At 47.7% G+C, this 27925-nt stretch overlaps 1 protein-coding gene across 2 annotated transcripts in view; it reads right to left on the bottom strand.

The window, feature by feature from the left end:
- Positions 1 to 27925, bottom strand: part of stim2b (stromal interaction molecule 2b) — a 189546-nt gene that overhangs the window by 52627 nt on the left and 108994 nt on the right. For both annotated transcript variants that reach the window (XM_038791448.1, XM_038791447.1), the window contains exon 4: positions 19843 to 19957. In XM_038791448.1, the coding sequence (XP_038647376.1) occupies positions 19843 to 19957 (115 nt within the window). The remainder of the gene's footprint in view (positions 1 to 19842; positions 19958 to 27925) is intronic.

The raw sequence follows: 27925 nt of genomic DNA on the forward strand, positions 1-27925 counted from the left end.
GGCCGAACCAAAGTCCTATACAACTGTAACATGACCTGCCACTCTTGTACTCAATACCCCGTCCGATGAAGGCAAGCATGCTGTATGCCTTCTTGACTCCTCTAGCAACCTGCGTTGCCACCTTCAGGGTACAATAGACCTGAACTCCCAGATCTCTCTGTACATCAATTTTCCCCAAGACCCTTCCATTGACCATATAGTCCGCTCTTGAATTTGATCTTCCAAAATGCATCACCTCGCATTTGCCTGGATTGAACTCCATCTGCCATTTCTCTGCCCAACTCTCCAATCTATCTATATTTTGTTGTATTCTCTGACAGTCCTCCTCGCTATCTGCAACTCCACCAATCTTAGTATCATCTGCAAACTTGCTAATCAGACCACCTATACCTTCCTCAGGTCATTTATGTAGATCACAAACAACAGTGATCCGAGCACGGATCCCTGTGGAACACCACTAGTCACCCTTCTCCATTTTGAGACACTCCCTTCCACCACTACTCTCTGTCTCCTGTTGTCCAGCCAGTTCTTTATCCATCTAGCTAGTACACCCTGAACCCCATACAACTTCACTTTTGCCATCAATCTGCCATGGGAAACCTTATCAAACTCCTTACTAAAGTCCATGTATATGACATCTACAGCCCTTCCCTCATCAATTAACTTGGTCACTTCCTCAAAGAATTCTATTAGGTTTGTAAGACATGACCTTCCCTGCACAAAACCATGCTGCCTATCACTGATAAGTCTATTTTCTTCCAGATGTGAATAGATCCTATCCCTCAGTATCTTCTCCAACAGTTTGCCTACCACTGACGTCAAGCTCACAGGTCTATAATTCCCTGGATTATCCCTGCTACCCTTCTTAAACAAAGGGACAACATTAGCAATTCTCCAGTCCTCCGGGACCTCACCCATGCTCAAGGATGCTGCAAAGATATCTGTTAAGGCCCCAGCTATTTCGACCCTCGCTTCCCTCAGTAACCTGGGATAGATCCCATCCGGTCCTGGGGACTTGTCCACCTTAATGTCTTGTAAAATACCCAAAACTTCCCCCTTCCGTATGACAACTTGACCGAGAGTATTTAAACATCCATCCCTAGCCTCAACATCCGTCTTGTCCCTCTCCTTTGTGAATACCGATGCAAAGTACTCATTAAGAATCTCACCCATTTCCTCTGAGTCCACGCATAAATTCCCTCTTTTGTCTTTAAGTGGGCCAATCCTTTCTCTAGTTACCCTCTTGCTCCTTACATACGAATAAAATGCTTTGGGATTTTCCTTAACCCTGTTAGCCAAAGATATTTGATGACCCCTTTTAGCCCTCTTTATTGCACGCTTGAGATTCGTTCTACTTTCCCGATATTCCTCCAAAGCTTCATCAGTTTTGAGTTGCCTCGATCCTATGTATGCTTCCTTTTTCATCTTAGCTAGTCTCACAATTTCACCCGTCATCCATGGTTCCCTAATCTTGCCATTTCTATCTTTCATTTTCACAGGAACATGTCTGTCCTGTACTCTAATCAACCTTTCCTTAAAAGACTTCCACATTTCAAATGTGGATTTACCCTTAAACAGCTGCTCCCAATCCACATTCCCTAGCTCCTGCCGAATTTTGTTATACTCTGCCTTTCCCCAATTTAGCACTCTTCCTTTTGGACCCCTCTTGTCCTTGTCCATGAGTATTCTAAAACTTACGGAATTGTGATCGCTATTCCCAAAGTAATCACCGACTGAAACATCAACCACCTGGCCGGGATCATTCCCCAACACCAGGTCCAGTATGGCCCCTTCCCGAGTTGGACTATTTACATACTGCTCTAAAAAACTCTCCTGGATGCTCCTTACAAACTCTGCTCCATCTACGCCTCCAACAGTACACAAATCCCATTCAATGTTGGGGAAGTTAAAATCTCCCATCACAACCACCCTTTTGCTCCTACATTTTTCTATAATCTGTCTGCATATTTGTACCTCTACTTCATGCTCGCTTTTGGGAGGCCTGTAGTAAAGTCCCAACAATGTTACTGCACACTTCCTATTTCTTAGCTCCATCCACATTGCCTCAGTGCTCGAATCCTCCATCATGCCCTCCTTAATCACAGCTGTGATATCATCTCTGACGAGTAATGCAACTCCTCCACCCCTTCTACCTCCCTCTCTATCCCTCCTGAAGCATCTATACCCTGGGATATTCAGTTGCCAGTCCTGCCCTTCCCTCAACCAAGTCTCAGTAATACCAATAGCATCATATTCCCAGGTACTGATCCAAGCCCTAAGTTCATCTGCCTTACCTGCTACACTTCTCGCATTAAAACAAATGCACCCCAGACCACCTTTGCGTTCATTATCTCTTCCCTGTCTACTCTTCCCCTTAGTCACATTGAGTTTATTGTCTCGTACCTTACTGGCTTTAGTTGCTGCTTCTTTACTGACCTCTAACTTCCTAATCTGGTTCCCATCCCCCTGCCACATTAGTTTAAAACCTCCCCAACAGTGTTAGCAAAAGCACCCCCTAGGACATTGGTTCCAGTCCTGCCCAGGTGTAGACCATCCGCTTTGTAATGGTCCCACCACCCCCAGAACCGGTTCCAATGTCCCAAAAATCTGAACCCCTCCCTCCTGCACCATCTCTCAAGCCACGTATTCATTCTGACTATTCTTGAATTTCTACTCTGACTGTCCCGTGGCACTGGTAGCAATCCTGAGATTACTACCTTTGAAGTCCTACTTTTTAACTTATCTCCTAACTCCCTAAATTCTGATTGTAGGACCTCATCCCTTTTTGTACCTATATCGTTGGTGCCTATATGCACCACGACAACTGGCTGTTCACCCTCCCCCTTCAGTATGTCCTGCAGCCGATCGGAGACATCCCTGACCCGAGCACCCGGGAGGCAACATACCATTCGGGAGTCTCGTTGTCGACCACAGAAACGCCTGTCTACTCCCCTTACAATTGAATCCCCTATGACTATAGCCCTGCCAGTCTTTTTCCCGCCCTTCTGTGCAGCAGAGCTAGCCACGGTGCCATGAGCCTGGCTACTACTGCCTTCCCGTCGATATGGATCATCAACACGGCACTTCTGGCTGAAAGTGGTTGAGAATGCTTCAGTCTTATCTTTTGAACTGTTGCACTGATGTGCTGATTTCCCTCAATGTTGAGGATCACGATATTTGTGGAGACTCCCCCTCCAGTTAGTCGTTTCATAAACCACAACCATTCACAACTCGATAACGCAGGATTGCAGAGCTTTGATTTAATCCGCTGGTTGTGACGATCACGTAACTGTGCTTATTAAATAATCCTTCCACATTTTTGCAAAAATGTTCTTTTACTCATCTCGGGCAGTTTGTTAACTTCAAAAAAACCAATCCAGACTGTTGCAACAAGTTTCATGTTACAAAGTAAAACCAAAATAACATATGTTTAATCATATAACTGTTTCTGTACAGAAAGTCTACTTGTATTACAGGGGTCTGTAGAATCTTTATCACGGAATGGGAACCTCAGAAGCAAAAAGATTGAGTACTCTAGTTGTAGAAATCCTCCCTCGCTTCTATCTCTGATATATTCATCCAATATTAAAGCCATTACTTCCTTTCCCTAGCCAACACCCTGTAGCGCCTTCACCTTCATTTTTAAGGGATGCAGAGTTGAAAGGATATGGCAGACAACTGGTTTAGCCATGCACTGCCAGATCTGGTTGAACCACATGAAGCACTAGCAAATCCTATTCTTGTCTATTAAAACTGTTCACGATCCCTGGAAAATCCAGGAATGCAAAGATAACACCCAGCTTCCTCGCTCTACTGAAACCATCCTCCTAAACCTTTCACCTGTCTCTTCACCCTCATCTCTAACAACAAGTGCAAGGAGCTTGTGGATTTCATTATTACTAATATCGAGACCATCTCAGCAGCTGCCTTTTGCTGCAACCATCTCTTTCATGAGGCTAGCAAGCCAAACCTCCTCCGAGGCACCCCTGCCTGAGCAATGCCTTTGTATCTTTCTCTTGTTTCTCACTTATCTCCTTTCATGCACTCTCTGAGCTCATCCCTTCTATAAAGTCCATTTCCTCGACCCTATTCCAACTAAACTTCTGATCACCCAACTTTTTAAGCAGAAAACTTAATCAACTTTGCTTCCAACTTTCACCCTTCTCCCACCTCCACCTGGTCTATTTCCAACTCCTCTCTTCTCTTCCTCAACTTCTTTCTCTTCATTTTGGGGATAGGCTATCAGCTAATTTCTCATGCCCTACACCCTGTAAGGATTCCATTCCATTCTCCCAGTTTCTCCGTCGCACCTCCTCTGATGATGCAACCTTCTACACCAGTCGTTCCAAGACATCTTCAAATTTCCTCAGCAGAGTATACCACCCTCATCATGGTCGACAGGACCTCCCTCATCGTGCTTGACTAGGCCCTTAACTGTGTCCAACTCATTTCTTGCACTTCTGCTCACGCCCATTCCCTCCTTCCCAGAACTACAATGGGGTTCATTTTGTCCTCACCTTTGACTCCGTCAGCCTCCATATTCAACAGATCATCCTCCACCATTTCTGCTACTTCCAGCATGATGCCACTACCAAACATCTTGCCCTTCGATCCCCTTTCAGCATTCCAAAGGGACCATTCCCACCATGACTTCCCGTCCTCTTAATCATCCCCAGCACCTTATCCCTTTGGCATGGAACCATGTAAATACAGGAGATGCAACACATGTCCTTCACCTCCTCCCTTCTCACCATCCAAGGCCCCATAAACACTCCTTCCAGATGAAACTGTGATTTATATATCCTTCCTCCAGTTTAGTATACAGTACTCACAGCTCACAATGTGGTCTACTATGTAATGAGGAGACCACACAGATTGGGCGACTGCTTTGCAGAACACCTCTGTTCCAATTACACAATGATCCTGATCTTCTGGTGGCCTGCCATTCTCCACTTTGCTCACACGCTGATATCTCTGTCCACGGCCTACTGCAGTTTTCTAATGGAATTTAACTCGTGCTCGAGGAACAATGCCTCATCTTTTGATTTGGCATCGTGTCTGTGTGGGTTCCATTCCCACAACCCAAAAAGATGTGCAGGGTAGGTGGATTGGCCATGATAAATTGCCCCTTAATTGGGGATAAAAATAATTGGGTACTCTAAATGTATTTTTAAAAATTCTTTTCATTTGGCACTTTATGGTCTTCTGGATTCAACGCCAAATTCAACGGAGAATCCCGCTCACCATCTCGGTTTCCCTCTCTATAGATGTTGCCTGACCTGAGTATTTCCTGCATTTTCTGTTTTTGTTTCACCTAACTTTCCCCTCTGACCCCAAGTTAGTTGATATTGTTCATGGTTCTCACTCAGGAGCTGTCCCTCTCTCTCTCTCAAATCTGCTATCATTACCACTGTATTTCCTCATTTGTTTTTGTAATATACAAGAAATTCTGTTTAAATGCACGGTCATTACCCCTCTCCTCAACCCTTAACCCCACTATCTTTGCAAACTACGTCCCATCCTCTCCGAAGTCCAAGCATGTGTTGCCAACTCCCAAATCCACTCTCGTCTTCCCAGAACTCCATGCCTGAATCCCTCTAAACAGGTTTCCATCCCTGCCACAGTATTGAAATGGTTCTTAAATCACAAATTAAATTCTATCAGCTGTGACAAAGGTAAACATTCCCTCATTGTCCTTCTCAAAGTGTCTGTAGACTTTCAGTTAGCCACACTATCCTCTTCCAAGGCGTCTCCACCGTCATCCAACTGAGTTGGACTGCTTTCCATTCTCACATCATTACCACTGCTGTCCCCCAAGGATTTATTCTTGGCCTCTTACTATTTCCTATGTACATGCTACCCCTCATCAAAAACATCTTCAAAAAGCAACAGTTTTTGCATGTATGCTGGCAATAGCCAGCTCTACCTCATCAGCACCTCTCCCAACTCCTTCACTGTCTCCAGATCGTCAGATTGCTCATCGTCTGGGTGAGTAGAAATACCCTTCAAGTAAATATTGGGAAAATATCGTAAACCTGAGGTCATCCAAAACTCTGCTGCCCGTGTCGAAATTCTCACTGAATCCCCATCATCTCTTTGCTCAATGACCCATATTAACTCAAAGTTAAGTAACAGTTTAATTTTAAAATTCTGATCATTATCTCGATATCCTTCCATGGCCACATTCCTGTGTATCTCCAGAACCCTCATCCTCACAGTCCTCCCAGATATCCATGCTCCTCTTGAACAACCCCAATTTTATTTGCTCGAACACTGTCAGTTGCCACTACCTAAACTGGTGGCGGGAAAGCTGTGGCCTGGGAGCCACATGAGGCCCATCTGGGTTCGGAGTGCGGCCTATGAGACATTTTGTTGACTACTGCCCACACGCAGGGTTGCCACATTCCGCTGAATTCCCTCTGCGTAGCTTTTTTCCGCATTGTATTTTTCCTCCCAGTATGACTGAAGTGATACAAATGTAAAGCCAGGGCAAGTAAAGTGAGGTGCAGGCTAATTGCACACAACATTCAATGTGCGAGCCGCGCGCGCTGTAAATAAAACATACCTCTTTGATCAAGCTTTTGGTCATCTGCCCTAATATCACCTTATCTGCCTCAGTGTCTAGTATTACTTCATAATGTTCCTGTGAAGCATTTCAGGATGCATTATTACATTAAAAGGTGCTAAATAAATACAAATTGTTGTGAAATTGTATACTTGGATTCCCAAATCTCTTTTCTCCTCTACAAATCCTAGCTTCCCACCATTCCCATCATTTAGAAAAATGCTCCAATTTATGTTTCTTGAGTTTCTGGTTTTCGTACACTATTCCACACCAAACTCCATTTTCCATAGTTTTGCCAGGAGGTGGTAAAGGGCCCCATATCTCATTTTCCTATTGACTTTCGGCCAACTGGAAACCTTCCCGAACAGATGGCTCTTGGGTCTTGCACCTTGGATTCAAAATACATGGGAGCATTGAACGCATTCAGAAGAACATAAGAACTAGGAGCAGGAGTAGGCCATCTGGCCCCTCGAGCCTGCTCCACCATTCAATGAGATCATGGCTGATCTTTTGTGGATTCAGCTCCACTTTCCGGCCCGAACACCATAACCCTTAATCCCTTTATTCTTCAAAAAACTATCTATCTTTATCTTAAAAACATTTAATGAAGGAGCCTCAACTGCTTCACTGGGCAAGGAATTCCATAGATTCACAACCCTTTGGGTGAAGAAGTTCCTCCTAAACTCAGTCCTAAATCTACTTCCCCTTATTTTGAGGCTATTTTGAGGACAGGGAAGGAGACCAAAATCCAACTGCAAGTTAATTCATTGTGTCACTCAGTCCACCTTTAGAGTTCCTTTCAATGAAAATAATAATAATAATAGTTATTAGTGTCACAAGTAGGCTTACATAAACACTGTAATGAAGTTACTGTGAAAATCCCCTAGTCATCACATTCCGGCGCGTGTTCGGGTACACTGAGGGAAAATTCAGAATTTCCAATTCACCTACCTGTTATTAAGCATGTCCAAATTACTTAACAGCACGTCTTTGGGACTTGTGGGAAGAAACCGGAGTACCCAGAGGAAATGCACGCAGACACGGGGATAACGTGCTGACTCTGCACAGACAGTGACCCAAGCCAGGAATCGAACCTGGGACCCTGGAGCTGTGAAGCAACAGTGCTGCCCACTGTGCTACCGTGCCGCCCACTTTTATACGCTTATATTCAATTGAAACTAGGGGAAGGAAGATTGCAGCCTCCTTTTGTAGTCAGCTTACTCTTTGACAGACAGACAACTCCCCCACCGTCACCAAGGCACTCTTCACGACAAAAGCATCTGTCATTCGAATATGTAGTAATAACTGAGTTAGAAATCAAGTGGCTGGATTCTTCAAACTTGTCAAAACCTTAGGGCTGAAGAGAGCTGAGCAGTGAGAAAGGGTTGTTGTTTGTTGGAAAAGGAGGCAGGTATTATGGATCAATAATAAAATAAATTATCAGTTCAGAGCATCTCCTTATATTAATCAGACCACAGTGAAATTATATGGTTTCAAATAATAAATGTGGGTTTAGAATCAAATAATTTGAACTCTTTGTCTGGTAGCAAACATTTAATTAGGGCCACCACTCATTCAAATCAATTAGTCAGGTTATAAATGTGGCACAGTATTTAGCTCTGCTGTCTCACTGCTCCAAGGATCCGGTTTCGATTCCGTGTGGAGTTTGTACATTCTCCCTGTGTCTGCGTGGGTTTCCTCCTGGTGCTCCGGTTTCCTCCCACAGTCCAAAGATCTGCAGGTTAAGTGGATTGGCCATGCTAAATTGCCCCTAGGTGGGGTTTTAGGGATAGAGTGGGGAATTGGGCCTGGGTGGGGTGCTCTTTCAGAGGGCCGGTGCAGACTCAATGGGCCGAATGGCCTCCTTCTGCACTGCCATTTTCATTTCAGTCAGAATTCTGCTCAGCTCCACGAGACAGCAATGAATGGGATTTGTGCCTCAGGTACGAAGAGTTACATTTTCCTGACTATGTAGAGACAGGCTTGAAGGTGGGAAACCATGCCAGGATAACTCCCCAATGCATTCCCACTTCCAGGAGATTTTCCCCAGGAATGGACTGCCGCTCAGGTTGGCTGCTTGCTCCATGGCATCAAGCAGCCGATTGGGTCAACTGAGGTTGAGATGGCACCAGTAGTTAGTTTCCTGCCATTGGAGCAGCCCCCACAATTGGTCAAATTGGGACAGCCCCTCAGTAGCAGGCCATGTGACCAATCAAGTCAGATACTCCATGCCAGACTGGCAGGGCCATTGTGATTAAGGCCAGAATACTGGCCATCATTACATCTGCAAAAGGGTTCGCTCACCATCCCAATGGCCCCAACAGGTTTGGGCTTATTTATTGTTGACCTATCTGTGAGCAACCTAGGGCCCCTCCCATGTTAAGGCTCCCTAACGCTCGCTTGTCGGGCTCAGCAGCATCCACTTCTCCTGGTGGAGCTGACAGCCTGAGTTTATCGCGGGCCATCTGATTGAGGCTCCCAGTTCCTCGGTCCACCCGCCATCCCCAGTTAGATGGAGCTCCCGGAGATGGCCTCTTAATGGCCACTTCCAGGAAGACTGAGGCCGACGTCCTGCCATTGTCCTGAAACGAGGCCGCATCAGAACCGTGAACCATTTGGGAAAATCCATCCCTGTGGCTGGAGTTCGTACTGGTTTATCCAGACCATCGGATTAATGAGTGATGTGACTGAAGATCAACATCAACTTATCCCATCTACAGGGTCATGCACCAAATATAACTCTTCACTCATGTAACTAGACACATCAGAGCCAGACGCTGAATAAGGTACTTAAATACTCCACTATTCACAGAGCTTCCAAACTTCAGTGTACGCAGCTGCCCTCAGTCATCATCTCTTATTAAGTGCAATTATTTTACAGATCGCTGACAGTAAGACTGATAAAATACTTCACCAAGTAGTAACGTATACTCCAGCTAAAACTGCCAACAACAGATCCAGCATTTTATCTACTCGCCAGAAATGGCCCAAACAATGAGCAAGTCTAAAATTTGATATTCGTTATTTGCAAATGTGGACAGTAAAAGCTGCACAAAACAGATCTGAAGATGTTAACACTTCTTGAAGAAATATAAAGGCTCCAATACCAAACATTTCGCTCGATGTATTATTTTATCCGCTTCATATTGAGCCTCAGTCTCAAAGCCACTTTTTCCAGCAGGCAACAATTCAGATCCATAGGTATCCAGGCAAGTTTTCAACCAATTCTTGTCGGTTTCTGATTTAATCCACACTGTATCTTCTGCCCACAGATATATGTCTTGTGATGAGCTAGATTTTTTTTTTTCCCCCTCTGGTCAACATAATGGAGTTGGAAGCAGTTGCCACGCATTTAATTTCACTCAACTCTTTTAGATAGGTGCCGGGAGTTTAAAAATCAATTACTGCCACCCTCTGCAGAGTTTGAAGTGTTTTCAATTCCTTCCAAAACAAAATGGATTCAACCCATTTCCATGATTAAACTGCAGAATATTTATTGATATTTGTTGAAAGTAGGAAATAATTCTACTTATCTTGTTTCATAGACTGTAACCAACTTCAGTCACTGAGTTTTATTATAGATGTGTTCTGTGGTTAACCCGCTCCTTCTCTGAGCAGTTTATAGAGTTAAAAGCTGTTTATCCTCCACCATAAACACTTATTGAGTTTAATGAAAAGAAACTCCAGTGTACGTAAAACAATGTCAATTTCCGATCAGTCCATTTTGCCCTAATAATGTTGACCAATATCACCCCCACAGCATAGTTGTCCTGCTTCCATGAATCTAGAATACTGGCCAGAAAGTGATAAGTTCTATTTTCAGCCACCGCTCGAATGCCAACAACCGAAGTGCATATACATTCATGTTATTCATGAAGGCTCCGCCTTCTCAACCATGTCTCTCGCCTGAAGTTCGGAGATCCTCAGGATAAATCACCACCAGTTAGCTCTCGCCCTTAAAAGGGGAAAGCAGCCTATGGTCTTCTGGGACTATGGTGACTTTACTTTATAGGTACATTTAATAATGGGTAAGTGAATTAGAAATTCTGAATTCTCCCTCTGTGTACTTGGATTGAATTGGAATTCATTTATTGTCACCTGTACCGAGATACAGTGAAAAGTATTTTTCTGCGAGCAGCTTAACAGATCATTAAGTACATGAAAAGAAAAGGGAATAAAAGAAAATACATAATCGGGCAACACAAGGTGCACAATGTAACTTAATAACACCGGCATCGGACTTCCGGTTGTGGTGATGCGGAGCTAAGCCGCACGTTCGGCAGCTCCCACTATCAAAGGACTTTCGGGCCTGTTTTAGGGCCCCAAACGGCACTGTTTCGACGATTCCCGGTGGGGGAAGGTGCTTGGAGGAACAGTCCCCGTAATTTATGGTGCGCACCCGGAGTGGGGCAAAGAAAAAGGCTGCAGCAGCTCCCCAGAAAAAGCGGGGGAAGGAGGACAAAATGGCGGCCAGCGGAGCACCCGAGAATTGGTGGCAGTGGGCGCAGGAGCAGCAAGCTGCTCTTCTGCGCTATTTTGCGGAGCTGAAGGCTGAGTTGCTGGACTCCCTGAAGGCAACTACCAGCAAGCTGCTTCAGACCCAGACAGCCCAGGTGGCAGCCATTCAGGAGTGGCAGCAGCAGGCCGCTGATCGGGAGGAGGAGGCCGTGGTCCTCGTGGGGAAGGTGGAGATGCACGAGGCACTTCACAAAAAGTGGCAAGACCGCTTGGAGGAGCTGGACTTTCGCACGAGGTGGAAGAATTTGAGGATCCTGGGCCTTGAGGAGGGCTGGAGGGGTCGGATCTACCGTCCTATGTTACCACGATGCTGAATTCGTTGGTGGGGGCGGGGTCCTTCCATTTGCCCCTGGAGCTTGAGGGAGCCCACAGAGTGCTGGTCAGGAGACCCAAGGCGAATGAACGCCCGCGGGCGGTGCTGGTGCGGTTCCATCGGTTCGGTTCAGTGACCGGGAGTGTGTGCTGCGCTTGGCCAAGAAAGAGAGGAGCAGCAAGTGGGAGAATTCAGTAGTGCGAATCTACCAGGACTGGAGTGCGGAGGTGGCTAAGCGGCGGGCGGGGTTTAACCGGACGAAGGCGGTGCTGCATGCCAAGCAGGTCAAATGTGGAATGCTGCAGCCTGCGCATCTGTGGGTAACATATAAGGACCGGCATTGCTACTTCGAGTCCCCGGAGGAGGCGTGGGCCTTTGTGCAGGCGGAGAAGCTGGACTCGAACTAGGGTTTGGGGGCTGCGGGGCCTTGTGTACTACGGTTGTTGCTGTTTTTGTAATTTTGATATGTTTTTTCTATGCTGGTTCTTGCTCTGATTCCGGGTGGTTCTGTTGAGTATGGTTTTGTGTTATTTGGGTGATGTTGGGGGTTTGTTTTTTTTCTGTACGGGGCTGGGGGATGGGGTGGAGCTGGAATTTGGGAGCTGCGTCAGAAGGGTGGGGTGGGGCAGTGTGAAAGTGCGGGCTTTCCTCTGGTTTCCCGCGTTGCGGGGCAGGAGGGGTGGAGCTGGCAGTGGGGGCGTGGCCTCTACTGGTTTTTTCCCGCGCTGGAGCGGTGCCAAGGAGGAGTGGCAGGAGGGGGATGACCCCATGTCGGGTGGGATCGGGTTTCGGGTTTTGGCGGGAGTTTCCGGGGTCAGCAGAAGTCAGCTGACTCACGGAAGTACCATGGAGGGTGCGTCGTGGCTCGGAGGGGTCCTAGCCTTGGGGGGGGGGGGGGGGGGTTGGGGATACCGGGTTGCTGCTGGAATGGCCAGGAAGGAGCTGGTGTGGGCCGGGGGGGTAGAGGAGAGGCGCTATCGTCATGGGGAACGGGTCGGGCAGGGTGTGCTGGCCTGGGGCGAGCAGTCAATGAGCTATGGCTAGTCGGCGGGGGAGGGGGGCGGGGTGCCCTCTGATCCGGCTGATCACCTGGAACGTGAGGGGGCTGAATGGGCCGGTTAAGCGGGCTAGGGTATTTTCTCATTTGAAGGGGCTGAAGGCGGACGTGGCTATGCTCCAGGAGACCCACTTGAAGGTGGCGGACCAGGTTCGTCTGAGGAAGGGGTGGGTGGGGCAGGTTTTCCATTCAGGATTAGATGTGAAGAACCGGGGGGTGGCGATTCTGGTGGGGAAGAGGGTGGCGTTCGAGGCGTCTGAGGTGGTGGCGGACAAGGAGGGCAGGTTTGTTATGGTGAAGGGTAGGCTGCAGGGAGAGAAGGTGGTGCTGGTAAACGTGTATGCCCCGAATTGGGATGTCGCTGGCTTTATGAGGCGTATGTTGGCCCGCATTCCGGACCTGGAGGCGGGGGGGCCTGATCATGGGGGGAGACTTTAACACAGTGCTGGATCCCCCACTAGACCGGTCCAGTTCAAGGACGGGTAGGAGGCCGGCGGCGGCCAAGGTGCTGAGGGGGTTTATGGACCAGATGGGAGGGGTGGATCCCTGGAGGTTTGGGAGGCCAAGGGCGCGGGAGTATTCCTTTTTCTCCCATGTGCATAGGGTTTACTCCCGAATAGATTTTTTCGTTCTGAGCAGGGGATTGATCCCGAGGGTGGAGGATGCCGAATATTCGGCCATAGCAATTTCAGACCATGCTCCGCACTGGGTCGATCTGGAGATGGGGGAGGTGCGGGAACAGCGCCCGCTGTGGTGTCTGGACGTGGGGTTGCTGGCTGATGAGGTGTGTAGGAGGGTCCGGGGAAGTATTGAGGGGTACCTTGAGGCCAACGATACGGGGGAGGTCCGGGTGGGGATGGTTTGGGAGGCTCTGAAGGCAGTGATCCGGGGGGAGCTGATTTCCATCCAGGCCCATAGGGAAAGGAGGGAGAGGGAGAGACTGGTGGGGGAGCTCCTAGATGTGGATAGTGATGGATAAGGGTGGGAATGTGGTGCGGAAGGGGGCAGAGGTGAACGGGGTCTTTAGGGACTTTTACGAGGCACTGTACCAGTCGGAGCCACCGGTGGTGGGGGGATGGAGAGCTTTATGAACAGGCTACGTTTCCCAAAGGTGCAGGAGGAGCTGGTGGAGGGGCTGGGGGCGCCGATTGAGTTGGAGGAGCTACTCAGGGGGATTGGTCAAATGCAGTCAGGTAAGGCGCCGGGGCCGGATGGGTTCCCGGTGGAATTTTATAAAAAGTATGCGGACCTGGTGGGCCCCCTGTTGGTGCGAGCCTTCAATGAGGCATGGGAGGGGGGGGGGGGGGGGGGCTTTGCCTCCGACTATGTCACAGGCGCTGATTTCTTTGATCCTGAAGCGGGATAAGGACCCCCTGCAGTGTGGATCATACAGGCCTATCTCGCTCCTCAATGTGGATGCTAAGTTGCTGGCGAAGATCCTGGCCAACAGGATAGAGGACTGTGTGCCGGGGTGATACATGAGGATCAGACAGGATTTGTGAAGGGAAGACAGCTTAACACGAATGTGCGGAGGTTGTTAAATCTTATTATGATGCCGGCGGTTGAGGGGGAGGCGGAGATAGTGGTGGCGCTAGATGCAGAGAAGGCCTTTGATAGAGTTGAGTGGGGGTACCTGTGGGAGGTGCTGGAGAGGTTTGGATTTGGGGAGGGGTTCATCAAATGGGTGAGGTTGCTTTATGAGGCCCCGATGGCGAGTGTAGCTACTAATGGAAGGAGGTCAGAGTACTTCAGGCTCTACCGTGGGACCAGGCAGGGGTGCCCCCTGTCCCCCTTGCTTTTTGCACTGGCAATTGAACCTCTGGCTATGGCGTTGAGGGAGTCGGGGAGGTGGAGGGGTCTGGTGCGGGGTGGAGAGGAACATCAGGTATCGCTGTATGCGGACGACCTGCTGCTGTATGTGGCGGACCCAGTGGGGGGAATGCCGGGGGTGATGGAGCTGTTGGCTGAGTTTGGGAGCTTCTCGGGCTATAAGCTGAATCTGGGTAAGAGCGAGGTGTTTGTAGTGCACCCGGGTGATCAGGAGGAGGGAATTGGTAGGCTCCCGTTTAAGAGGGCTGTGAAGAGTTTTAGGTACATGGGGGTGCAGGTGGCCAGGAGTTGGGGGACTCTCCACAAGCTTAATTTTACCAGGCTTGTGGAGCAGATGGAGGAGGAATTTAAAAGGTGAGACATGGTGCCGCTATCGCTGGCGGGTAGAGTGCAGTCCGTCAAAATGACGGTGCTCCCGAGGTTCTTGTTCCTTTTTCAGTGCCTGCCCATCCTTATCCGTAGGGCCTTTTTTAGGAGGGTGACTAGCAGCATCATGGGCTTTGTTTGGGCGCATGGGACCCCGAGGGTGAAGAGGGTCTTCTTGGAGCGGGGTAGAGATGGTGGGGGGCTGGCGTTACCCAACCTCTCGGGGTATTATTGGGCGGCCAATGTGTCGATGGTGCAGAAGTGGGTGATGGAGGGGGAGGGGGCAGCATGGAAAAGGTTGAAGATGGCGTCCTGTGGAGGCACAAGCCTGGGGGCCCTGGTAACGGCGCCTTTGCCACTCCCTCCTACGAGGTATACCACGAGTCCGGTGGTGGCAGCTACCCTCAAGATTTGGGGGCAGTGGAGGCGACATAGGGGAGAAGTGGGGGGCTCGATGGAGGCTCCGCTAAGGGGGAACCATCGGTTCGTCCCGGGGAAAATTGATGGGGGGTTCCTGGGGTGGCACAGAGCGGGCATCAGAAAGCTGAGGGACTTGTTCATTGCAGGTTTGCGAGCCTGGGAGAGTTAGAGGAGAAATTTGAGCTCCCCTCGGGGTACCTGCAGGTAAAGGCGTTTGCTAGGCGGCAGGTGGAGGGATTCCTTTGCTGCCCACGAGGGGGGTGAGGGACAGGGTGCTTTCGGGGGTCTAGGTCGGGGCTGGGAAGATATCTGATATCTACAAGGTAATGCAGGAGGTGGAGGAGGCGTCAATAGAGGAGCTAAAGGCTAAGTGGGAGGGGGAGCTGGGGGAGCAGATCGAGGATGGGACATGGGCGGATGCCCTGGAGAGGGTTAACTCTTCCTCCTCATGTGCGCGGCTTAGCCTCATCCAATTCAAGGTGCTGCACCGGGCCCATATGTCCGGGACTAGGATGAGTAGGTTCTTTGGGGGCGAAGACAGGTGTGTCAGGTGTTCGGGGAGTCCAGCGAACCATGCCCATATGTTCTGGGCATGCCCGGCACTGGAGGAGTTCTGGAAGGGGGTGGCGAGGACGGTGTCGAGGGTGATAGGATCCAGGGTCAAGCCAGGCTGGGGACTCGCGATTTTTGGGGTTGCGGTGGAGCCGGGAGTGCAGGAGACGAGAGAGGCCGGTGTTTTGGCCTTTGCGTCCCTAGTAGCCCGGCGGAGGATCTTGCTACAGTGGAAGGGTGCGAGACCCCCAAGCGTGGAGACCTGGATAAATGACATGGCAGGTTTTATTAAGCTGGAGAGGGTCAAATTCGCCCTGAGAGGATCGGTACAAGGGTTCTTTAGGCGGTGCCAGCCTTTCCTTGACTTTCTGGCTCAGCGATAGGGAACTAGGTCAGCAGCAGCAGCAGCAACCGGGGGGGGGGGGGGGGTGTTGTTGACTATGTTTATTTAATTTATTTTCAAGTTCTCTTGTTGTTTACAGGGTTTGGGGGGGGGTGGGGGGGCTCGATATATGCATTGCTACGGTCTTGGGGGTGTTATGCTTATTATGTTGTTTTATTGTTGTTTGTTACTGTTTGTTGTTATATATTTTGTAAAACAATTTCAATAAAAATTATTTTTAAAAAAAATATAACACCGGCATCGGATGAAGCATACAGGGGTGTAGTGTTAATGAGGTCAGTCCATAAGAGGGTCATTTAGGAGTCTGGTAACAGCGGGGAAGAAGCTGTTTTTGAGTCTCTTTGTGCGTGTTCTCAGACTTCTGTATCTCCTGCCTGATGGAAGAAGTTGGAAGAGTGAATAAGTCGGGTGGGAGGGATCTTTGATTATTCTGCCCGCTTTCCCCAGGCAGCGGGAGGTGTAGATGGAGTCAATTGATGGGAGGCAGGTTTGTGTGATGGACTGGGCTTTATTCACGACTCTCTGAAGTTTCTTGTGGTCCTGGGCCGAGCAATTGCCATACCAGGAAAACAAATGAGAACAACGATAGAATGCTTTCTATGGTGCATCTGTAAAAGTTGGTAAGAGTTAATGTGGACATGCCGAATTTCTTTACTTTCCTGCGGAAGTATAGGCGCTGTTGTGCTTTCTTGGTGGTAGCGTCAACGTGGGTGGACCAGGACAGATTTTTGGTGATGTGTACCCCTAGGAACTTGAAACTGCTAACCATCTCCACCTCAGACCCGCTGATGCTGTCAGGGGTGTGTACAATACTTTGCTTCCAGAAGTCAATCACAGGTCTTTAGTTTTGCTGGCATTGTGGGAGAGATTGTTGTCGCTGCACCACTCCACTAGATTCTCTGTCTGAACAGGCGCCGGAGTGTGGAGGCTAGGTGATTTTCACAGTAACTTAATTGCAATGTAATGCAAGCCTACTTGCGACACTAAAACATTATTTTATGTTATATTATTACATTTTTATGATAAATATTATGAAGTCATCATATTCTTCCATCATACTGTACTTCAGTTCAATGAACAATACATTTAACTTAGTCATCAATAGGATTCACTGCACATTTTCCCAATCCTTTCTAAAAGATGTTGACTCATCCTCAAGTATGGTTCCACACACTGATTACACCTTCTCATCATGCTTCATGTGTGAGGTATTGGTAATTTGGTATGGGTGTTACACATCCAAGCCCAAACATATGCAAGCCTGTTGTTTATAAATGCCAAGCATATTTCCCTGCAAGCGTGACTAAGCAATAGCCAGGAATAGAAACAAAAAGCCAGGTTCAACCTAGCTTTGACATTACCACTGCTGCGTTAACAGGGATGAACTAAAACAGTGCAAATCAACGATTCAACAAAGAACCTTCCTGGCTCATGTGACTTTGTACAATGTCAGCCAGTGTATCTAACTAGGCACTACCATGTCTATATGAAAATAAACTATGCAATACCTCATTCAATCTCAGACTCTGATGTGTCTGGCTACATTAATGCATATTTGGTGCCTGACCCTATGGATGGAATAAGTTGATGTTGATCTTTCATCACATCACTCACAAAAATGATGGTCTGGATAAACCCATATTAATTCCAGTCAGAGCTGGATTTTCTCAAATGTGCCACAAACCTGACATTGGAAATGCACAAAAATCAGCCAAATCTAATAATACATTACATTTTACGTCAAGCCCCAGTTTCATTAACGTCAGTAAATTAATGGGGTCTGTAATCTCGCTGAGCATCCCGAGATTTTTTTGAAAGTCATTACGCGTGGTTCGAAGAGAGGGTGGTTCAGGCATGGTGAGAGGCTACAAGTTGCGGGGTCGAGGAAGGGGAAAGATCTGCAGCAACCAGAAGGATTAGGGAGTGGGAGGTTCGGGAAGCAGCATCGTTGGCGAGCTAAGGAGAAAGTTCTCCAATGTAGGAACTTAACAATGTAAAGTATTTCAACTTGCAGGGTATAATGTTTTAATGCTTTTTTCTGACAGGGTGGATCCTGTAGAACCAAATTCTACAGGAACCTATGCTTCACTTAAAGTCATGATATAAACCACAACGTTAAGTGAGAATTTACTGTATCTAAGTTTTTAACTCATTTAAATTCGTAACTTGTTCAATTATAGCTTCCTTTCTTCATGTTGGAGACTCTCAGCATGAACATGTCACTGCATAATTACACTCTGTCCCAGGTGGAGAGGCTGCATTCCCTACTCTCGGGGGGGTAAAATTCCAGATGACAAGTTTATGGCAGTAGTTTGCACTGGAAATATGTACATAGGAAACGAGAATGGAAATGTAAAATCACACAACCTGTCCTTATGTTAAAATGGGGACGGAATTCCATCTTTCATATTCTGGACCAAAGATTGCACACCCTTTTTCACCTCAAGACTACATTCGGTCACAATTTCTTCCCTGGGAGTTTAATTGCTACAGAAGATTGAATAGTTTACTCTAAATAGTTAGAAAATCACTTGTCCTACTCGGACAAAGTATTTGCCTCTTTAATATACATAGAACATACAGTGCAGAAGGAGGCCATTCGGCCCATCGAGTCTGCACCGACCCAGTTAAGCCCTCATTTCCACCCTATCCCTGTAACCCAATAGCCCCTCCTAACCTTTTTGGACACCAAGGGCAATTTAGGATGTCCAAACCACCTAACCTGCACGTCTTTGGGCTGTGGGAGGAAACCGGAGCACCCGGAGGAAACCCACGCAGACACGGGGAGAACGTGCAGACTCCTCACAGACAGTGGCCCAGCAGGGAATCGAACCTGGGACCCTGGCGCTGTGAAGCTACAATGCTATTCACTGTGCTACCCAAATATATTGTTTATTTTCTTTTCTTTTTCTGTTTCTTTTCTTCTTTTAAAAAGCATCAGCAAAACAATGCAGTATTTATCTTGATATTTTAATCCTAAAAGCAGTTCGTGCAATTTGCTCTGTCAATCAAGTGGTTCTGCTCATTTCAGCAGAGCAGAGGTCACAGTGGAAGTTGTATTCCAAACCTGTATTACAAGGCTTTCATTATAATGCATTTTTTTTTTGTTCAATCAGATTTCCAGGTAGGATCTCTATTACCGTAGGCAGTGGAACACAAAACCAGTTAACATAAATACCTGACCGGAATTGCTGTGCAAGTCCACAAAAACATCAATTGTAACTGGTGTATCCTCCAAATGTAAGCTGAACAGATAGCTGGAAACACTACCGTGATTATAGCTGTCCTTCATTTTCATTCAGGGGTCAAAGTGGTGGTGAATGGCAATTAGCACTCGCAACATATTGAACTGAAAACCATCTGAAGTCACTGTTAACTCTTTATTTAAATTAGGGCGGCATGGTGGCACAGTGGTTAGCACTGATGCCTCACCCTGGGTCACTGTCCGTGTGGAGTTTGCACATTCACTCCATGTTCGCGTGGGTCTCACCCCCACAACCCAAAGATGTGCAGGGTGGGTGGATTGGCCACACTAAATTGCTCCCTAATTGGATACTCTAAATTTATTTTTAAAAACTCTTTATTTAAAGTCCCCTGTAGAGCTGTTTAGATTACTAGTCACATGATCAGTTTGCATCTGGGTGAGGGACTGAATACAGGAACTAGTTAAGTGCTTAGGGCATTGCAAAGAATTCAGCCAAGTGTTATACAGCCAGTCTCTAACGGGTTTAGATCAAGTCACACAGCCCACCTTCGCATGGATACGTACTACTCAGAAGCAGCTCCTATTATTCTGAATAGCCCCTGTAGGGCCCTACCTTGTGAGTTTTTCCAGTGGTTCCACAGGTCTCTCACTGTGATGTGTTTGTCTTCTTTATGGAATGTATTGCCTTTACTGGTAGGATCTTTGTCTTTCATATCTTCTTTGATGAACTGCAAGAAAACAAAATGAGAACAACGAGAGACTTTAATATGGAGCTAAAGTAGGTCAATTATTTTGGAAATGTCATCTGTACGAACCAATAAAGTGATTTATGCTTTAAGCCACGGATAAGACCCAGATTTGTAGTTGGTTAAACGGAATCAGTGCAGAAGGAGGCCATTCAGCCCATCGGGTCTGCACCGGCCCTTGGAAAGAGCACCCTACTTAAGCCCATGCCTCCACCCTATCCCAGTAAGCCCACCTAACCTATTTTCTTTCGACACCAAGGGAAGTTTAGCATGGTCAATTCACCTAACCTGCACATCTTTGGACTGTGGGAGGAAACCGGAGCACCCGGTGGAAACCAATGCAGACACGGGGAGAACGTGCAGTCTCCACACAGACAGTGACCCAAGTCGGGAAACAAACTTGGGTCCCTGGAGCTGGGAAGCGACAGTGCTAACCACTGTGCTACCGTACCAGAAGGATGGAAGTGGGAGTCAAGGCAATATAGACAGTGTCCATTTGGTCTGAGCTGCTGCTATATGTTTTTATATCTCAATATGTTTAAGATGATTTAATTTGCAGTCTTAAGTGACATGTAGTTAAATTTGCAGGTGGTGTGTGGGCAGTGCTGGTGTGGTCTGAGAGTAAACTCAGAGGAGCCAGCTAACATCTTACAAAAGACAACTTAACAGCGGTTTCATCTGGAGAAATCATGGGAATTGCCTGCTGGGGTCTTTCTGGAGTTATACAATGTCACGGTTAGGCCATACTTGGGAGAAGTGCACGCAGTTCTTACAACCACAACATGAGGAGTCCCAGCAGCAGAGACAAGACCAATACTCAAATAAAGTTTTAAAAAATGACTGCTGCTTAAACAAATCAAGTTCCAGTTAGCATTTAGTTTCACTTTGTGCTGCTGAAATCTGGAGCACCGGAGGAAACCCACGCGAGAAGTGCAAACTCCACACAGACAGACACCCAATGTCGGAATTGAACCCGGATCCCTGGAGCTATGAGGCTGCAGTGCTAACCACTGCTTTGCAGGAGTGCTAATTTGTGGTACAAAAATGCAGTCAAATATGTTAGGATAAATTTAAAAGTAATGCAATGAGTTTCAGCTGACTTGTGGTTTTAAAATTAGTGCTAAATTAACAGATAAATAATGTACTATTCTTAGCACCCACAATCCGCCTAGTACTGAAACAATGCAAAAGAATGTACATTAAGCAACTGGTATGTGCAAAATCCTATAGCATCAAGTCCCATATGTGGTACAGTAGCACAGTGGTTAGCACTGTTGCTTCGCAGCTCCAGGATCCCGGCTTCGATTCCGGCTTGGGTCACTGTCTGTTCGGAGTCTGCACGTTCTCCCCGTGTCTGCATGGGTTTCCTCCGGGTACTCCGGTTTCCTCCCACAAGTCCCCAAAGAAGGGCTGTCAGGTGAATTGGACATTCTGAATTCTCCCTCTGTACCTGAACAGGCGCCGGAATGTGGCGACTTGGGGCTTTTCACAGTAACTTCATTGCAGTGTTAATGTAAGCCTATTTGTGGCAATAATAAAGATTATTAAAGATTATTAACCTATTGTGGTTGACCTTTCACTCAATAGTTCAATTTTGGTCACAAGTGTGTTGCATTTTTCTTTAACGTTGATGGATGCTTTGGATAAATTTACAACCCAAGTATGTTCAGATATCTGAATTAGCTGAACTACTTGGTTTTCCTTGTTTACTGAAGCATTTGGCAAAATGATACCATCATGAATGCACCTGGTTATGCAAATCACATATTGTATGGCTAGGTTGAAATGAAAATCGCTTATTGTCACGAGTAGGCTTCAATGAAGTTACTGTGAAAAGCCCCTAGTCGCCACATTCCGGCGCCTGTTCGAGGAGGCTGGTACGGGAATTGAACCGTGCTGCTGGCCTGCTTGGTCTGCTTTAAAAGCCAGCGATTTAGCTCAGTGAGCTAAACCAGCCCCTAGGTTTAGACTCACTGTACAAGGAAATGTTCACTTGAGTCTTTTTCTTTTTAGTTGGTACGAAAGAGACACCTTAATCTTCCCAGAATTACACCCTAAGGAAACAATGACCATTTCAACATGCTCCAGCTATTAGAACACCAGTTTCCAAAAACTCCTCATGCAATACCACGCTTATGTCAGAATTATTAACCATGCCATTTTTTGCCGTTAAAGGTTAGAAAGCTTTCAGGTCTCAGCACTGCAGAGAAGTGTGCTGAGGCTTAGTAGACTCGCAGTTTTGATGTTCTCAGGCAGGTTTCTGTAGATCCACACTTTCTTACTTAGCTAAAACATAACAGCTGCAGCCTTTGCAAAGCCTTTGTTGATTTCAGCATCAAGTGACAGATTGCTGGTGATCATGGAGCCCAGATATGTGAAGCAGCAACAATCGCCATACTGACAATGCTGCGAGATGCTGGTATAACAACTTGGACCATGACATTTGCCTTCCTGATGCTGATGGCCAAACAAAACTCTTTACAGGCATGAGAGTCCAAAGACATTCCTCAATATGGAATGGTGATGCAACATGGTCAGTGAACAGCAACTCTGTGATGAGGACTTAGACGTACCTTTATCTTAGATCTCGGGCAAGAATGAACAGCTTTCAAATAAATGTTCCTGGTAATTAAGTTTTTTTTAATTACTCATGGAATGAGCGTGTTGCCAACTGGGCCAGCATTTATTGCCTATCCCAAATTGCTCTTGGACAGAGTTTCAGGGGCATTTAAGAGTCAACCACATAGCTATGGATTTGGAGTCACATGTAGACCAGACCAGGCAAGGACAGCAGATTTCCTTCCCTAAAGAGCATTCGTGAAGCAGTTGGGTCTTTACAACAATTGATGATGGCTTCATGGTCATTGTTATAGACTTTAATTCCAGATTTTTATCAAATTCAAATTTCACCATCTGCTGTGGTGGGATTCAAACCCGGTTCCCCAGAGGATTACTCTGGGTCTCTGGATTACTAGTCCAGTGGCTCAGACACTTTGTCACTGCCTCCCTCTGGAGATGATCAGCAAGTTGTCTGGGCTGAAATGTTTCAGCTATGAAGAGAGGCTTGTTAGGCTGGGTTTGTTTTCTTTAGAGCAGAGGAGGATGAGGTGGGACCTCATTGAGTTGTGCAAAATTATGTGGGACTTGGATAGAACATAACTGGAAGCAGGAGTAGGCAATTCAGCTCCTCGAGCCCACTTCACCATTCAATACAATCATGGCTGATCTCCTCTCAGCCTCAACTCCACTTTCCTGCCCGTTCTCCTTGACCTTTCAAACGCATTTACTAACTAAATACCCTCCTTAAATTTACTCAATGTCCTGGCATCCACCGTACTCCACAAATTCACGACCTTTTGAGAGAAGTAATTTCTCCTCAGCTCTGTTTTAAATCTGCTACTCCTTATCCTAAAACTATGACCTCTCGTTCTAGATTGCCCCATATAAGGAATCATCCATTGTAAGTCTATTTTTTAAAAATATATTTTTATTGAAGAAAATTTTCATAACAAAATAATGCTACACAATACCACCAATACATAAAAGCTCAACCTAAAAATAATGCATCAATACTCAACAACCCCACTGAACCCACCCTTCAAACATATAACTAAACCCCCCCCCCCAACAGCTGACGCTGACTATTGCTTTGAAAAGGGAAATTAATGGCTGCCATCTCGAGTGGAACCCTTCTATCGACCCCCTAATGGTGTGCTTGACCTTCTCCTGATACAAGAACTCGTTTGGGTCACCGAACCGGGCTAGCAACGAGGCAAAGGCAAGGGCCTTCGCCTTCACCCCATCTGTAGCACCGCCAAGTCCAAAACCATGAAAATGGCCACCCGCGGACAAGCTCGATATCAAGAATCGCTGACATGATGTTAAAGGAGACCCAGAAGCTTTCAAGTTTAGGACACAACCAGAACATGTATGATTTGCCAGCCCAAGAACAGTGCTCACATGTATCCTCCACCCAGAGAAAAAACACACATCCACACCTTGGTCAAATGCGGCCGCTGACGTCACCACCACCGGATCTCTTCCGCCTCTGCCATGGTGGAGGCCGTGGTGCCGGCAGAAGAAAAAGAGTGCCCCCACGGCACTGGCCCGCCCGCCGATCGGTGGGCCCCAATCGCGGGCCAGGCCACCGTGGGGGCACCCCCTGGGGTCCGATCGCCTCGCGCCCCCCCCCCCCCCCCCCCCAGGACCCCGGGGGCCCGCTCGCGCCGCCAATCCTGCTGGCACCAGAGGTGCTCCAATTCCCACCGGCGGGAGAGCCCTGTCAGCGGCGGGACTTCGGCCCATTGCGGGCCGGAGAATCGCCGTGGGGGGCCCGCCGATCGGCGGGGCGTGATTCCCGCTCCTGCCGATTCCCGGGTGGCGGAGAATTCCGGCCCCGGGCGATTCCCCGACCCTGCTGGGGCTTGGAGAATTCCGCCCAAAAACCTTTTCAAGAGAGAGGTTGATGGTGCCAAGGAAAATTAAGAAAACTCCTTCAGCAAGAAATCGCAAACCTGGAAAGACTGAAATAAATTGTCCTTGGGAGTTGGAATTTGTCCAACAGCTCCTCAAAACCGGCAAACCTAAATGGGTCCCTAAACGACCCTTCTTCCCTCATGACCTGAATATCAAATCTAAATTTGCTGGCACAAAGAGATGATCACTACAAATAGGGGCAAGGGCTAACAACTACATGGAGCCGAGCTTAAAATGTTGTCTAAACTGCCTCCAAATCCTTATAGTGGACCCCACTACCAGACTCAAGGTACATTTTTCAGGTGAAATCGGAACAGAGTCAGTTAGCAAAGCCCCCAAGCTAGAACAAGCGCCCGCCTCCATATGGAATTCAGATCCTTGAGCCACCCCATTATTTCTTCAATATTAACTGCCCAGTAATAAAATAGCAAATGAGGTTAAGCTAAGCCACCTGACTGTCTCTCTCTCTCTCTCTCTGAAGAAACGCCCGGCAAATCCTTGGGGTTTTGCCCACTCAAATGAAGGAAACCATTAATTTGTTGACTCTGACAAAGAAAGATTTGGGGAGAAAAATGGGGAGACACTGAAAAGTAAATAAAAGCCTCGGGAAGACATTAATTTTAACCGTCTGTACCCCTGCCCGCCAAGGACAGGGGGAATGATCTTACTTCTGCAAGTCAGATTTAACCCATTCAGCAGACTAGCATAACTTAATTTACAAAGTGAGGCCCAATTATGGGCCACCCGGATTCCCAGATAACGAAAGCTAGACCTGGCAAGGCAAAGGTACAACATCCTCAGATAGGCTCGCTCCCCCGGCGACTGACCTGAAAGTATTCACTCTTCACCAAATTCAGCTTATACCACAAAAGGAGCCAAAGCTCCCAAGTAGCTTCATTATCTCATCCATGGCGGAGACTGGGTCCATGATATAAAGAAGCAGATCATCTGCAAATAAGGGGACCCAATGCTCCCTCCCACTCTGCTTTCTCACCCTCCATTCAGTGCAAGATCTCAACGTTATGACCAATGGTTCGATAGCCAAAGCAAACAAAAGCGGAGACAATGGACAACCCTGCCTTATACCCTTATTAAACTGAAAACAACCCGAGCTCAAGGCATTTTGCCAACACTTGCAGGGGGTCCCTGTAGAGAAGATGAATCCAAGATATAAACTTTGGCCCAAAATCAAACCTCCCAAGAATCTGAGAGAGATACACCCACCCCACGCTATCAAATGCCTTTTCTGCATCCATCGAGACAATCACTTCGAGTTCGGGCACTAGAGAGGCGGTGAACACAATGTTTAATAATCAACTTATATTGGCCAACAGCTGCCGATCCTTGACAAAGCCTGTCTGTTCTTCTGAGATCACCTCTGGGTGGCAGTGCTCTAACCCCAGTGACGGCACTTTTGCATCAATATTCAACAATACGATAGGCCGATACAACCCACATTCTGTAGGGTCCTTATCCTTCTTTAGAATCAGGAAAATAGAGGCCTGCACCAATGTAACAGATAATACCCCCGAGGTCAAGGATTCATTAAACATGTCCAATATCAGTGGGATTGATGACCCACTAACCTTTTATAGAACTCGATGGGGAAACCATCCAGGCCCAGAGCTTTACCCGATTGCATTAAATCAATATATTTCATAACCTCCTCAAGGCCCAATGAGGATTCCAACTCTTCCCTTCTCTCCCCCTCCACCACCGGGAAGGATAACCCATCCAAAAACTGCAACATGGGTGAACTCTCCTCCAGGTGCTCCGATCTAAGCCTTTGATAAAAGGCTTTGAATGCAGCGTTAACCTTCAATGAAAAAACCTTCACAAAAAAAAGTCCAGAAGATGGCGCCGGAGGAGGCGACTCTGCGAACTCTCCCCAACAGATTCTCTTTATTTAACTTATACTCGTTCTAATCTTTTAAAATTAAATTCTAAGACTAACATTATTACTAACCTCTCTCTTTTAGCTTTTCTTGCAGGCTTGAACATCCTCCGACGCCCTGGAGACCTTTTGACCCGACCCAACCTGACCTCCACAACCTAGAAGTGGATCGGGTCCAAACCGGAAGTGAAGCCCCGACCTTGATTTGGAGCCGACCCGGACCTCGGAGCTCCCAACCCTGCCTAACCACCGAAGCCAGCCCCCGGATCGCCCAGCCCAGTCCCCAGAGCTCCTGACCCGAACCCCGACGACGAGACCCGGCCCAACTCGACTCCGAGAGACCCGTCCAGCAACCCGACCAACTTGGAGATGGAAGAAAGAAAAATCCTTGTAGAGGCCCGACTGGGCCTACTTCAAGACCTGACCCCAGGAGCGCCCAGCAAGGGAACAGACCACGGGACTCAGCTCAACCTGCCTCATGAAGCCCCTGCCCACGACCCACGAAACAGCGGAGACCCTGCGCGAGGACGCGAACGCGCTGCAAGGTATTCCTGTGCCCGCAGAACGCCGGGACCCATCCGGATCGTAAACATGCCCCCCTAGCAACCCTTCTACCTCAACCAGCCCCCGGGACCCTGCCAGACGTGACCCCGGATTCGTAACCAGCGCCCTGGTCCCGGCCTGTGCCCTGGACCCCGCCAGACGCACCCACCGACCTTCCACAAGGTCAGACTTCTCCCATCAGATCCCAGGATCACACAGCCTCAGCCGCCAACCGAGGAAGCGAGGATAACACGGTGGTCAGCAGGTTAGACTGAAGCAACGCGGTTTCAAGACACTCCCCCCAGCATACACCTGGCAAACGTCCAAGTGATTGAAAACAAGCTGAATGAACTCAACGCCAGACTTATCTCTCAGAGGTAAGTAAGAGACTGCTGTGTGCTCTGTTTCACAGAGACATGGCTCACACCCACCTCACCGGACTGTGCCATACAACCTGAAGGCTTCTCAATTCACCGGGCAGACCGCACCGTGTCATCAGGCAAAGCAAAGGGTGGAGGGGTTTGCCTCCTCATCAACTCCTCCTGGTGCTTGGATGTGATGACCCTGGCGACCTACTGCTCCCCGGACCTGGAATACCTGACCGTGAAGTGCCGCCCATACTATCTTCCAGATGAGTTCACTTCAGCCATTATCACAGCGGTCTACATCCCACCCCAGGCAGAAGTGAGGAAGGCCCTGGACGAACTGTACACAGTTATGAACAACTACGAAACAGAACATCCGGAGGCCTTGTTCATCGTGGCTGGAGACTTCAACAAGGCCAACCTCAAGAGTGTACTGCCAAAATTCCACCAGCACATCTTCTGTCCCACTCTTGATCACTGCTACTCAAAAGTCAAGGGCACCTACTGTTCCATCCCCTGACCACACTTTGGGAAAATCAGACCATAAGACCTTCTCCCAGCATACAAGCAGAAACTCAAGTGGGAGAATCCAGCTAAGAAAGTCGTGCAGTACTGGTCCGAGGAAACAGAAGAGATTTTACGTGACCGCTTAGAGACAGTGGACTGGTCCAT

Source organism: Scyliorhinus canicula, chromosome 3 (genome assembly GCF_902713615.1).
Source record: "Scyliorhinus canicula chromosome 3, sScyCan1.1, whole genome shotgun sequence".
Taxonomy (NCBI): domain Eukaryota; kingdom Metazoa; phylum Chordata; class Chondrichthyes; order Carcharhiniformes; family Scyliorhinidae; genus Scyliorhinus; species Scyliorhinus canicula.